This window comes from Hypanus sabinus, chromosome 7 (genome assembly GCF_030144855.1).
Source record: "Hypanus sabinus isolate sHypSab1 chromosome 7, sHypSab1.hap1, whole genome shotgun sequence".
NCBI lineage: Eukaryota > Metazoa > Chordata > Chondrichthyes > Myliobatiformes > Dasyatidae > Hypanus > Hypanus sabinus.
This window is the reverse complement of record NC_082712.1, coordinates 176,909,538-176,924,922: the sequence shown is the minus strand read 5'-3', so window position 1 is coordinate 176,924,922 and position 15,385 is coordinate 176,909,538. Positions and strand designations below refer to the sequence as shown.

The following is a 15,385-nucleotide window of genomic DNA, read 5'->3' as shown; positions in this document are numbered from 1 at the left end:
ACTGCTGACACAATATAGACTGACCCTCCCCACTGTGAGACAATATAGACCGACCCTCCCCACTGTGATACAATGTAGACCGACCCTCCCCACTGTGATACAATGTAGACCGACCCGCCCCACTGTGATACAATATAGACCGACCCTCCCCACTGTGACACAATATAGACCGACCCTCCCCACTGTGACACAATATAGACCGACCCTCCCCACTGTGATACAATATAGACCGACCCTCCCCACTCTGATACAATGTAGACCGACCCTCCCCACTGTGACACAATGTAGACCGACCCTCCCCACTGTGATACAATATAGACCGACCCTCCCCTCTGTGATACAATGCAGACCGACCCTCCCCACTGTGATACAATGCAGACCGACCCTCCCCACTGTGACACAATGCAGACCGACCCTCCCCACTGTGACACAATGTAGACCGACCCTCCCCACTGTGACTCAATTTAGACCGACCCTCCCCACTGTGACTCAATATAGACTGACCCTCCCCACTGTGATACAATACAGACCGACCCTCCCCACTGTGATACAATACAGACCGACACTCCCCACTGTGATACAATGCAGACCGACCCTCCCCACTGTGACACAATGCAGACCGACCGTCCCCACTGTGATACAATGCAGACCGACCCTCCCCACTGTGATACAATGCAGACCGACCCTCCCCACTGTGACACAATATAGACCGACCCTCCCCACTGTGACACAATGTAGACCGACCCTCCCCACTGTGATACAATATAGACCGACCCTCCCCACTGTGATACAATATAGACCGACCCTCCCCACTGTGACACAATATAGACCGACCCTCCCCACTGTGACACAATATAGACCGACCCTCCCCACTGTGATACAATATAGACCGACCCTCCCCACTCTGATACAATGTAGACCGACCCTCCCCACTGTGACACAATGTAGACCGACCCTCCCCACTGTGATACAATATAGACCGACCCTCCCCACTGTGACACAATGTAGACCGACCCTCCCCACTGTGATACAATGTAGACCGACCCTCCCCACTGTGATACAATGTAGACCGACCCTCCCCACTGTGACACAATATAGACCGACCTTCCCCACTGTGACACAATATAGACTGACCCTCCACACTGTGATACAATGTAGACCGACCCTCCCCACTGTGATACAATATAGAACGACCCTCCCCACTGTGACTCAATTTAGACCGACCATCCCCACTGTGAGACAATATAGACTGACCCTCCCCACAGTGATACAATGTAGACCGACCCTCCCCACTGTGAGACAATATAGACCGACCCTCCCCACTGCTCACACAATATAGACCGACCCTCCCCACTGCTCACACAATATAGACCGACCCTCCCCACTGCTCACACAATATAGACCGACCCTCCCCACTGCTCACACAATATAGACTGACCCTCCCCACTGCTCACACAATATAGACCGACCCTCCCCACTGCTCACACAATATAGACCGATCCTCCTCACTGTGATACAATGTAGACCGACCCTTCCCACTGTGATAGAATATAGACCGACCCTCCCCACTGCTCACACAATATAGACCGACCCTCCCCACTGTGACTCAATATAGACCGACCCTCCCTACTGTGATACAATACAGACCGACCCTCCGCACTGTGATACAATATAGACCGACCCTCACCACTGTGACACAATATAGAGCGACCCTCCTCACTGTGAGACAATGTAGACCGACCCTCCCCACTGTGATACAATGTAGACCGACCCTCCCCACTGTGATACAATATAGACCGACCCTCCCCACTGTGATACAATGCAGACCGACCCTCCCCACTGTGATACAATGCAGACCGACCCTCCCCACTGTGATACAATGCAGACCGACCCTCCCCACTGTGATACAATGCAGACCGACCCTCCCCACTGTGATACAATGCAGACCGACCCTCCCCACTGTGACACAATATAGACCGACCTTCCCCACTGTGATACAATGTAGACCGACCCTCCCCACTGTGATACAATGTAGACCGACCCTCCCCACTGTGATACCGACCCTCCCCACTGTGATACCGACCCTCCCCACTGTGATACCGACCCTCCCCTCTGTGATACAATGCAGACCGACCCTCCCCACTGTGATACAATGCAGACCGACCCTCCCCACTGTGACACAATGCAGACCGACCCTCCCCACTGTGACACAATGTAGACCGACCCTCCCCACTGTGACTCAATTTAGACCGACCCTCCCCACTGTGACTCAATATAGACTGACCCTCCCCACTGTGATACAATACAGACCGACCCTCCCCACTGTGATACAATACAGACCGACACTCCCCACTGTGATACAATGCAGACCGACCCTCCCCACTGTGACACAATGCAGACCGACCGTCCCCACTGTGATACAATGCAGACCGACCCTCCCCACTGTGATACAATGCAGACCGACCCTCCCCACTGTGACACAATATAGACCGACCCTCCCCACTGTGACACAATGTAGACCGACCCTCCCCACTGTGACTCAATGTAGACCGACCCTCCCCACTGTGACTCAATATAGACCGACCGTCCCCACTGTGAGACAATGTAGACCGACCCTCCCCACTGTGATACAATATAGACCGACCCTCCCCACTGCTGACACAATATAGACCGACCCTCCCCACTGTGAGACAATATAGACCGACCCTCCCCACTGTGACTCAATTTAGACCGTCTCTCCCCACTGTGATACAATATAGACCGACCCTCCCCACTGGGATACAATGTAGACTGACCCTCCCCACTGTGATACAATATAGACTGACCCTCCCCACTGTGATACAATATAGACCGACCCTCCCCACTGTGATACAATGTAGACTGACCCTCCCCACTGTGATACAATGTAGACTGACCCTCCCCACTGGGATACAATGTAGACCGACCCTCCCCACTGTGATACAATGTAGACTGACCCTCCCCACTGGGATACAATATAGACCGACCCTCCCCACTGTGATACAATGTAGACTGACCCTCCCCACTGTGATACAATATAGACTGACCCTCCCCACTGGGATACAATGTAGACCGACCCTCCCCACTGCTGACACAATATAGACCGACCCTCCCCACTGTGATACAATGTAGACCGACCCTCCCCACTGCGATACAATATAGACCGACCCTCCCCACTGCTGACACAATATAGACCGACCCTCCCCACTGCTGACACAATATAGACCGACCCTCCCCACTGTGATACAATATAGACCGACCCTCCCCACTGCTGACACAATATAGACCGACCCTCCCCACTGTGATACAATATAGACCGACCCTCCCCACTGCTGACACAATGTAGGCTATCAGGCAACCATTAGTTGATCATCTCTTCAACAATGGGAGAGGTGTTAAGATCATAAGACGAAGGAGCAGAAATTGGTTCTTCGTCCATTGAGTATGTTTCACCATTAAATAATGACTAATTTATTATTCCTTTCAACCCCATTCTCCTGCTCTCTCTCTGTAACCTTTGACACCCTGATTAAACAAGAACCTATTAAACTCTGCTTCAAATATACTCAATATTTTGGCTTCCACAACTGTCTATGGCAAGAAATTCCAGATTCACCATGCTCTGGCTAAACAAATTCCTTCTCTGTTCTAAATGAATATCCCTCTATTAAGGCCAAGCCCTCTGGTCCTAGATTACAGGAAACAATCTCTCCACATCCACTCTACGCATTTCAATATTCGATCGGTTTGAATGAGAGCTCCCTCCCCCCACCACCATTCTTTTAAATTCCAGAGAGTACAGTCCTAGAGCCATCAAATGCTGCTCATACACCAAGCCAGTCAGTCCTGGTATCCTTCTCGTGAACCTGCTCTGGACCCTCTCTAATGCCAACACATCCTTGCATGTTTTCTCCATGTTAGGTGTGGAGATGATCTAGGTGTCAGAGTTGAGATCTCTGAAGATTGTAGGGTTGGTGGAGATTACAGAGAAAGAAAGGGTGGCATGGTACTGTGGTAGTTAGCACAATGCTTTACAGTACAGGTGACCCGAGTTCAATTCCTGCCACTGACTAAAGAGTTTGTACATTCTCCCCACTTGCATTTCCTCCTGCAGTTTAAAAATATGGCATTTGTTAGGTTAATTGGTTATTGTAAAATTGTCCCATGATTAGTCTAGGGTTAAATCAGGGTGGTGCTGGGTGGCATGGCTTGAATTCTGCACTGTAGCTCAATTAAATAAATAAATAAATAAAGGCCAGGTAGGATTTGAAATGCTCTGAAATCAAGTAGTCACTGAATAAGGAATGAGATTTTGACTTAGGATGCAAGCAATGGACTTTTACATATGAAAAAGGAGATATGATGTCGTGTATGAAAGGTGAAATGAGCAGACTGGAATGCTTTAGAATAGTGAAATTCAACATAGTCAGAGTACAGTGATATTCAAAGTATGTGTGTTACCATATACTAACCTTGAGATTCATTTTATTGCAGGCATTTAGAAGGAAACAAAGAAATACAATAGAATATATGAAAAGTTGTTCATAAACAAAGTCGGACAAACAATGTACAAAGGACAAATAGTGCAAATGAAAATAAACAAATCTGAAAACATGTACATTGAAAGGGACTGTATTTTGTGTCATTGTGCTATTTTTAATGCTGCATCTGATCTAGAGTAACAATCATTTTGTTCACCTTTGCACTTGTGTACTGAAGAACAACAATAAACAATCCTGAAATGGACATAGTATAGACAAGCCAATATCCTTAGTGAGACCACACCTAGAATATTGTGTGCAGTTTTGGTCCCCTAATCTGAGGAAAGACATTCTTGCCATAGAGGGAGTACAGAGAAGGTTCACCAGATTGATTCCTAGGATGGCCGGACTTTCATATGAAGAAAGACTGGATCGACTAGGCTTATACTCACTAGAATTTAGAAGATTGAGGGGGGATCTTATTGAAACGTATAAAATTCTAAAGGGATTGGACAGGTTAGATGCAGGAAGATTGTTTCCGATGTTGGGGAAGTCCAGAAAGAGGGGTCACAGTTTAAGGATAAAGGGGAAGCCTTTTAGGACCGAGATGAGGGAAAACTTCTTCACACAGAGTGGTGAATCTGTGGAATTCTCTGCCACAGGAAACAGTTGAGGCCAGTTCATTGGCTATATTCAAGAGGAAGTTAGATATGGCCCTTGTGGTTAAAGGGATCGGGGGTATGGAGAGAAAGCAGGTACAGGGTTCTGAGTTGGATGATCAGCCATGATCATACTGAATGGCGGTGCAGGCTTGAAGGGATGGATGGCCTACTCCTGCACCTATTTTCTATGTTTCTATCCTAATGGTGGAATGGGCGCAAAGATCATTTGCTTTATCTGCTATAAACCTTATATGCACCTCCATTCCACCTGGTAAAAGTGGAATTTCTCAGTGGCTAACCATTTTAATTCCTATCCCCATTCCAATTCTGATAAGTTGGTCCATGGCCTCCTCTCAGAGTGGGGGAGCAACACCTCATCATATTCCATACAAGTAACCTCCAACCTGTGGCACGAACATCGATTTCTTCTTCTAGTAATTTATTATTTTCTCTTTTTTCCCCTTCTCCTTCCCTTTTCTTCTATTCCCCACTCTGGCCTTCTCCTCACCTGCCTATCACCACCTCCTGGGTCCCCTCCTTCTTCCTCATCTCCCATGGTCTACTCTCCTCTATCAGATTCCTCTTTCTCCAGCCCTTTAACCTTTCCTTCTAGCTTGTCCTCTCCTCACTTTTTCCAAACCTTTTCATTCTGGTGTCTTTCCACTTCCTTTCCAGTCCTGATGAAGAGTCTCAGCCTGAAATGTCAAATGTTTATTAATTTTCATAGATGTGGCCTGACCTGTTGAGTTCCTCCAGCAGTTTAAGGGTGTTGTATAAAAGTACATTCTTACACAATTCCAGGTAATCATTACACATTTGCTGATTCATGCAGATTTGCGACATTGAAACATAACTAGAGAGGAGAAGAGAGAAATCCTTTGGCATTTCTCCAGAGATCTTCCAATTCAGAAATCCCTATTCATACCCTACAGAAAAATTGCAGAATCTCAGGGACTGGTTGTCAACAGTCTCATAGTACCTCATCATCTAGTCAGGACATCTGAGAACACTTCACAGCCAATGTGTTAACTTTGATCACCGAGGTCTCCCTCCCCACTATTTGTGACATTTACTGGGAGATTTGTAGACGAAAGGCCTGAATTATTATTGAAGATTCCCGCCACCCATCCCACTACCGTCAGGAAGGAGGTACAGAAGCATCAGGATGAGTCCCGCCAGACAGGGTAACAGCTTCTTCCCTCAGGCTGTGAGACTAATGAATACCCTGCCACCACTGAGGTCTCATCACCAGGACAGCGAGCTGTTTACCTGTGCTGCACACTGCATGCATTTTGAACTATTTATGGTAATATGTTGTTTTATGTGCTGTGTGTGATATATGTTCTGTGGGTGCACTGTGGTCCAAAGGAATGTTCCTTTGTTTGATTGTATAAATGTACAGTCAGACAACAATAAACTTGAACTTGAAGTACAATTTGTCTCTTGTTATGCAGGCAGCATGCACAACATGCAAACTAGAATGGAGAATTGTAGAGATACTTGAAGCTGGAAAAGGCCACAAAAGCATTTCTAAAGACCTGAGTGTTCATCAGTCCACAGAAAGAGAAATTGTCTACAAATGGAGGAAATTCAGTATTGTTGCTACTCCCCTAAGAGTGGGCGCCCTGCAAAGATCACACCAAGAGCACAATGTGCAATGCTGAGGGAGGTAAAAAAGTCAAAGGTAACAATTAAAGACCCGCAGAGATCTCTAGAACTTGCTAAAGTCTCTGTTCATGTGTCCAGTGTAAGAAAAATATTGAAAAAGAATAGTGTTTATGGAAGGACACCATGGAAGAAACTACTGCTCTCCAAGAAAAACATTGCCGCACATCTCAAGTTCGCAAAAGACCACTGAGATGTTCCACAATGCTTCTGGCACAAACCAAACTCCAATGCCCTGAGCTGTAATAGTGTAATGTCAATCACTACGCTACTGTGGTCCCCAGTGGGGTTGCTATTCCATACAGTTACATACAAGGCTATGGAAAACTTCTTCAATTAGCTGGAACACCATTGCCCCCTGGTGTCCAACACTGTACATGCAGAGTTGAGTCAAGTCAAAGTTAAAGCCCAAGAAATTCTGCAGATGCTGGAAATCCTGAGCAACACACACAAAATGCTGGAGGAACTCAGCAGGACAGGCAGCAACTATGGAAATGAATAAACAGTCAATGTTTCAGGCTGAGACCCCTCATAAAGACTGGAAAGCAACCACAAATCCACGTATGCACAGGTGAAATGAAAACTTGTAGCAGTATCATGGGCACATAGCATCAGATTCACAAAAACAAAGTAAAGATAAATTATATGCTTTTTTTTAAACTAGAAATTAAAACAAAAATCCATTTTAGTGAAAGTGATCTAAGTAGTTTTAGTGTTGCTGAACTATTGTGATTAGGGTTCAAAGTTCAAAGTAAATTTATTATCTAAGTACATATATATCACCAGATACAACCCAGAGATTCATTTTCTTACAGGCAATCAAGGTAAATACAAGAAACACAATAGAATAAATGAAAGACCACACCCAAAAGGACTGACAATCAATGTGCAGAAGTCAACAAACTATGCAACTACAAAAAGAAAGAAAAATAGTAATAATAAATAAGCAATAAATATCAAGAAATGAGATGAAGAGTCCTTGAAAGTGAGTCTGTAGGTTGTGGGAACAGTTTAGTGATGGGACAAGTGAAGTTATCACCATTGGTTCAAAAGCCTCATGGTTGAAGGGCAATAACTCTTCTTCCACCACACATCTATGTACGTTTATCAAAGTATTAGATGTGGTGCTGAATCTTCACAAACTTCTAAGAAAGCAGAGGTGCTGTTGCGTTTTCTTCATAACGGCACTTATGTGCTGGGCCCAGGACAGGTCCTCTTATCTCGGATCCCCTGATGAGGACTAGCTTAGTGAACCCTGGTTTCTTCCTCCTTAAGTCAACAATCAGCTCCTTTTGCTGACATTCATTGAGATGTTCAAGCAACACACACAAAATGCTGGTGGAATGCAGCAGTCCAGGCAGCATCTATAGGGAGAAGCACTGTCGACGTTTTGGGCCGAGACCCTTCGTCAGAACTAACGAATGAGATGTTGTTGTTTTCCTTTATCTGAAGATTGCGCCAGCAAACAATGTGACTAAAGGCAATGTGCTTCAGAAAGTTTACGGAACTACTTCTTTTAAGTACGATTCAGCTACTATTGGAACCTGTGATTTACATTTTGATGTTGTCTTTTTGGGCTGAGTGAGTGATCTGGCACTTGGCTGTCTCCGAGGGACTTCGGTGTGTGGCTTTGAGCCCATGATTGACTCCATTTCTCGCCAATCTCACTGATTAAAGCATTGAGCAAGATTGAAATCAATGAGGACGAGAGTATGTGGATGCTCAGCACCATCTGCCTGTGTTTGACATGTCCATCTCTCCCTTGCGTTCAATGCTGCCAGAGTCTTAGGTCTTGGACAAGGTTTAATTGATATGTTTTGTGCATTAGGAACAGTCACTACTTGCTTAAATCAAATAGTGTATTCTGAATATTGAGATGTGCAAAATATATAAACCACAAAACCCACATTTTGGAAGGTTGAATTTGAAAGCAGAGTACAGGGTTAATGGCAGGATTCTTGGCTGTGTAGAGGGACAAAGGAATCATGGAGTCTACAGATATGCCCACAGTTGCCATGCAAATTGATAGGTTTGTTAAGGTATATGGTTTGTTGGCCTTACTTAGTTGGGGGATGGAGTTTAAGAGCCACAAGATAATATTGAAGCTCTACAGAACACCGGTTACACCACACTTGGAATATTGGGTTAATTTCTGGTCCCTTCATTATAAGAAGGTGTGGAAGCTTTAAAAAAGGGTGTAGAGGATGTTGCCTGGACTAGACGGCATGGCTTATGAAGTTAAGTGAAGGAGAGAAGGAGGATGAGAGGTGACCTGATAGAGGTGCAAAAGATGAAACAAGGAATAGACCAAGTGGACAGCCAGAGACTTTTTCCCCAGGGTGGCAATGGCTAATACAAGGGGACATAACTTTAAGGTGATTGAAGGAAATTATAGGGGCGTGTCAGAGGTTAAGTTCTTTACACAGAGAGTGATGGGTGCATGGAATGCCCGGTCAGGGGTGGTGGCAGAGCCAGTTACTTTGGGGGTATTAAGTAAAATGGAGGGTTAGATAGGCTTTGTGTAGGTTAAAAAGTTAGCACCACATTGTGGGCCAAAGGGTACTGTGATGTAATGTTCTGAAAGGCAGAGGTGTGAAGAATAAAACAGGCAGTCCTGGTCCCTGTATTTACCTTGCCCTGTGCCAAGAACGTTTGCTCCAGTTTGCTTATCAAACTATAAGTAGAACACAGAGGCATATAGCAAAAGGAACAGGCCTTTTGCCCCATACCATCTGTGTCATTCATGATATCAACTTAAGCTGCACGTCTGCCTGCACATGGTCTATATCAGCACTATGGTAGCATAACATTTAGCACAATAGCCAGTCAGCCATCCCTTACTAGCCTAAACTCTTTTCTCTCACTCTCATCAACCCTGTCACAGTAGTGCTCATAGAGACTAAGAGCTTTTTCATGTATAATTTGGCCATAAACAGGGATATGCTTCTGTGACATGTCCTCTAGCCACACACTTAATGCTTTCTCAGTCTTCGTAAGCACTTTATCATGAACCAGAGAGACCATTTTTGCCGTTGTAGGGGCAGCACTAACACTTCCACGAATTTCAGCTTCTTTTTGCTTTATTGTGCGAATGCTTGATTCGTTCTTACTGACCTTTTGGAATGCGACATGCAACTTTTCAAAAGATCTAATATTTCTACTTTCTCAGCAAGAGATAACACTTTAAGCTCCCTCTTAGCCTTTGAGGAATTGCTTAGACCACCTAATTGCGTTTTAGGACCATTTTTTTCACAGGAACACAGTAGCGAACGAATGAGACACGAGCCAGACAATGCTCGAACAAGTAGTGCTGGAAGAGTATATATATATATATAGATATATATTTTAAAAAAAGCACAAGCTTAGAGTCCTTGAAAGCCTGTCCATAGGTTGTAGAATCAGTTCAGAGTTGTGGTAATGAAGTCGTCCATGCTGGTTCAGGAGCCTGACAATTGAGGGGTAATAACTTTTCGTGAACTTCAGTCACTGTTGTATGAAATGAAGCATACCATTTGCCCCTCTGGTAGCAAGAAGACAGTGACCAGGGGATTTATTTTCTGATGTCAACTGTACACCAAGAACTCTTTGTACTTTTGGAAATAATGTGTTGCCAAGATGACACCACGCTGTGGTCTCTGTCAAGGTCTTGGCTCAGATTTAGTTGTTGTTTTTTTTTTTTTAAGTTCATTGGTGTGGTTTTGGGGACAGAGAGGTAAGTGTTTAGAGACAGAGATTTTGTGGAGTTAGAGGTCAGACTGGAGTATAGGACTCTGCTCTGTGCTCGAAGGCCACCAATGTAGACATGGGGATGAAGGACACCTAGAGTCCAGGCTTCCACTCAGTGCTTGAAGGCCAGCGACGTGGATGTGTGATGAAAGTCATCTGTGGATGTCAAGCTAGCAAATATTGTGGGTGAACACCAATGAAGATGCAGGTCAATGGGTCCTGGAGATCAGATGATCAGGCAAGCAGGAGCACAAGTGTCCAGAGATCTGTGTCCTGTCATCAGTGAGTCCTGGTGTCGATGCTACAGATTGAAGCCTGAAAGTTGATCAGAAGTCCAGATGTCAAATCACAATAGCCGAAGCCCTGGGTCTGCAAGTCTGAAGTCCATTGGGGGAGTCAGGAGCCCATTGTCTGTAAGTCCACTAGAGGCCTGGAGGCCTGTACTAAAGTTGGAGAGTCAGAGGGAGGAATGGGGTTTGTTTTGCTGTTGTTATTTTGTTGCTTGTTATATTCTGTGTTGTTTTGTCGATCATTGTGGGTATGCTATGCTGGCTCCAGAATGTGTGGTGACACTTGCAGACTACCCCCAGCACATCCCTATTTGTATTGGTTAACACAAATGACAGACTTCACAGTATGTTTCAATGTACATGTGATGAATAAGTGAATCTGAATCTAAATCTTTTAGGTCCAAGGAAGAGGCAGAAGAAGGGTGCAAGAGGCGCTGCAATGTTTTCTCTTAATCACAAATAATTTCCTGTACCGTTCCTGTGACAGATCAGCAACAATATTGAACTCTACTGAGGCTCTTTCCTTGCATCAAAGATATGCAGGGTACGAGCAAGCAATGACGGTACTGGCGTCATTGGGCACCACAATAGCATAATGCTACTACAGCTCAGTTTGTTCCAGAGTGCAGTGCTCAATTCCGGTGCCATTCTGTAAGGAGTCTCTGTACGTCCTCCCCTGGGTTTCTCCTGGGTGCTCTGGTTTCTTCCCACAGTCCAAGAATGTGTCAGGTTGGTTAATTGGTCATTGTAAATTTTCCCATGATTAGGTTAGAATTAATCGAGTTTGTCAGGGTTTCCTGGGGTGGTGTGGCTCAAACAGCCGGCAGGGCTTACTCTGTGCTGTGTCACTAAGTAGATCAACGACAGAACGCCTTCACTCTTACCTTGACAGTAGCCGATCTGAGGGTTATATTCTGCATATGCGGAGAGGATACGGAAAAGCCTTGCTTGCCCTTCTTTAGCTTCTGGGCTCCTGCCCATCAGGGAGCAGTGTGTTGGAAAAGATCGCTCTGCACAAAGTAAAACTACAAATCAACCTCTGAGTAAACCCCAAATCAGGCTCCTGCATATTAAACAATTCAATAAATAACAAGATTTCATAAATTTATAAAAACGTTGGCCCAGAGTTTCCTACTGGGTAGTATAGTGAGCCTTCTCACACTCACTTACTTGCTCAATACCCACCAACCTCTGGTGGACCTTCTAGAAATAGCATTCTCAGTGAAACAACCTCCAGCCTGAATATGCAGCCTTTTGGATAGGAAAGGTGTGAAGAGGATACTTTCAATAGTGGGAAAGTCTGGGACCAGAGGGCACAGCCTCAGAATACAAGGGTGTCTCTTTAGAACAGAGATGAGGAGGAATTTCTTTAGTTCTTCATAGAATTATAGAATTCATAGAATTCCTGATCACAAGAATTATTCCAGGAATGAAAAATGAGTAGAGTTTACTGGAATACACTGAACTCACTGGAGTTTAAAAGAATGCGAGGGAATCTCATTGAAACTTATTGAATATTGAAAGGCCTAGATAGAGTAGATGTGGAGAGGATGTTTCCTATAGTAGGAGCATCTAGGACCAGAGGGTTCAGCCTCAGAATTGAGGGACATCCATTTAGAATAGAGATAAGGTGAAATTTCTTTAGCCAGAGGGTGATGAATCTGTGGAGGCCATCATTGGGTATACGCAGTTAAAGCAGAGGCTGATAGGCTCTTGATTAGTAGGGGTGTCAAAGATTATTGGGAGAAAGGTGTTGAGAGGGAAAATAAATCAGTTAAGTGAAGCAGATTTGGTGTTGCAAATGACCTAATTGTATTCCTATGTCTTAGGGTCTTATGAAATGGCCTCTCGAGTGAAAGCAGACATGGGTGGAGTCTGAAAAACTTACCTGTAGCAATTTTAAAAAACTCTTTTGATAGTGGCCTCGTCAAATACCAGACTTAGCCAGTTGTCAAAACTATTGAGAAGTGCTTCTTAATATCTCTTCAACATTCAGAAGCTATCAAAGCCTACTTAAAATTAATCACGTTATGTAACAAGTCTTCATTAAACAAAAATTTAGTAAATCACCTCACACTTGTGCCTCTCTGTCATGATTATTCCTCACCATTTAAATGCAGAGAGGTCTTAAAACTGAGCAAACTCTGACCTGAAGTTGCTAGATGTATCATGATAGGTTCTGGGGAAATGCAAAAATTTGGCTTTCCCTTGCTGGGCCCCAGAGGCAACTAAAACTGTAGTGAGGAGATGAGTTCAAGAACTACGAGATAATATTGCAGCTCTATAAACTCTAGTTAGACCACACATGGAATGTTGTGTTCAGTTCTGTTTCCCTCAGTATGCAGAGGATGTGGAAGCTTTAGAGAGAGTGCTGAGCAGATTTACCAGGATACTGCCTGGAGTGAAGGAGAATGAGAGATGACTTGATAAAAGTGTACAAGATTATGAGAGGCATAGATAAAATGGACAGCCTGAGTTTTTTATAACCATATAACAATTACAGCACGGAAACAGATCATCTCAGCCCTTCTAGTCCATGCCAATGCTTACACTCACCCAGTCCCACTGGCCGACACTCAGCCCATAACCCTCCATTCCTTCCTATCCATATACCTATCCAATTTTACTTTAAATGATAATACCGAACCTGCCTCTACCACTTCGACTGGAAGCTCATTCCACACAGCTATCACTCTGAGTAAAGAGATTCCCCCTCGTGTTACCCTTAAACTTTTTCCCCCTTACTCTCAAATCATGTCCTCTTGTTTGACTATCCCCATCTCTCAATGGGAAAAGCCTATCCACGTCAACTCCATAATCTTCTCTGTACTCTATTTTGTTGATATCTTTCCTATAGTTCAGTGAACAGAACTACACACAATATTCTAAATTCAGCCTTACCAATGCCTTGTACAATTTTAACATTACATGCCAACTCCTATACTCAATGCTCTGATTTATAAACACCAGCATACCAAAAGCTTTCTTTACCACCCTATCCACACGAGATTCCACCTTCAGGGAACTATGCACCATTATTCCTAGAACACTCTGTTCTACTGCATTCTTCAATGCCCTACCATTTACCACGTATGTCCTATTTGGATTATTCCTACCAAAATGTAGTACCTCACACTTATCAGCATTAAACTCCATCTGCCATCATTCAGCCCACTCTTCTAACTGGCCTAAATCTCTCTGCAAGCTTTGAAAACCTACTTCATTATCCACAACACCACCTACCTTAGTATCATCTGCATACTTACTAATCCAATTTACCACCCCATCATCCAGATCATTAATGTATATGACAAACAACATTGGACCCAATACAGATCCCTGAGGCACACCACTAGTCACCAGCCTCCAACCTGACAAACAGTTATCCACCACTACTCTCTGGCATCTCCCATCTAGCCACTGTTGAATCCATTTTACTACTTCAATATTAATACCTAATGATTGAACCTTCCTAACTAAGAGTGGTGGGTGCATGAATCATGTTGCCAGGGGTTTGGGAGAGGCAAATACATTAGGGATGTAATACCCTGGTTAGGATTTCTACTGCTATGCTGTAGGTACTTCATTTTAGCAGCTTTTGCAAAATCTGTGTCCAGCTGGTAGAACGCTTTGGTTTTGACTAAAGGTAAAAAACCCTGCTATTCAACTTAGAAATGTTGTGTCAGGATGGTGGAATCGCAAGAAAGTCTGAGAGGGCAGGGCAGAGAGAGATTTGTGACAGACTGATGTCTGGTTTATGGTTTTTTTTTTTACGGGAGCTGCAGAGAGGACAAGAGGGGAAATGCAGCAGAATGCTGTGGGAAGGAGAGTCCCTATTGTAAGAATGGCTCCAAGGGGGAGGGGGAGGGGGAGAGGGAGAGGGAGAGGGAGAGACAAAGTTATGTGCACATGTAGACTGGTTTAACTTTAATGGCCCCTTTTGTTCTTTACTTTCTCTTAATAATGTTTGTTAGAGCTAAAATTAGTAAATGTACTTTCTTTATAGTTTTATGCGGTGTATGATCTGTTATTTCTAGCTGACTGATAATTGTGTATGGGTAGTATTTACACAGCATTCACTCAAAACAGAGTCCCACTACTCAGAACATCCCAACTTTCCTGTTTGTTTGAACCCAAAATCATACCAATCCTAGATGTTCATTGCTTATGGAAAGAAGCCTTCTCACCACTGAGTATGGCTGTTAGCCAAGTCGGCTATTGAGCCAACTTTGCAATATGAGCTTGGTGAGAGGGTTACAGGGGCATTTAAGACTCTTTGGTAGTCACATGGTTAAAAGAAAAATGGAGAGTTATGTAGAGGGAAGGCTTAGATTGATCTTGAAGTAGGCTAAAAAGTCAGCACAGCATCGCAGGCCCATGTTCTAAGTTCTATGATGTCAAAGCTATGTCCTTTCTCATTTGTGACTCCAATAGCAGGATCTTCTTGACCCCTACCTTCTCGAACTTCCTTAGGATTTATTTATTTATTGAGATACAGCCTTCTGTCTCTGAGTCATGCTGCCAAGCAATCCCCTGAATTAAT

General features: G+C 44.3%; 1 protein-coding gene across 1 annotated transcript in view; it reads right to left on the bottom strand.

Moving 5' to 3' along the window:
• si:ch211-266k8.4 (carabin) overlaps nt 1–15,385 on the bottom strand; it is a 165,264-nt gene that overhangs the window by 128,296 nt on the left and 21,583 nt on the right. Inside the window, exon 5 of the mRNA XM_059974000.1 lies at nt 11,727–11,852. Within this exon, the coding sequence (XP_059829983.1) occupies nt 11,727–11,852 (126 nt within the window). The remainder of the gene's footprint in view (nt 1–11,726; nt 11,853–15,385) is intronic.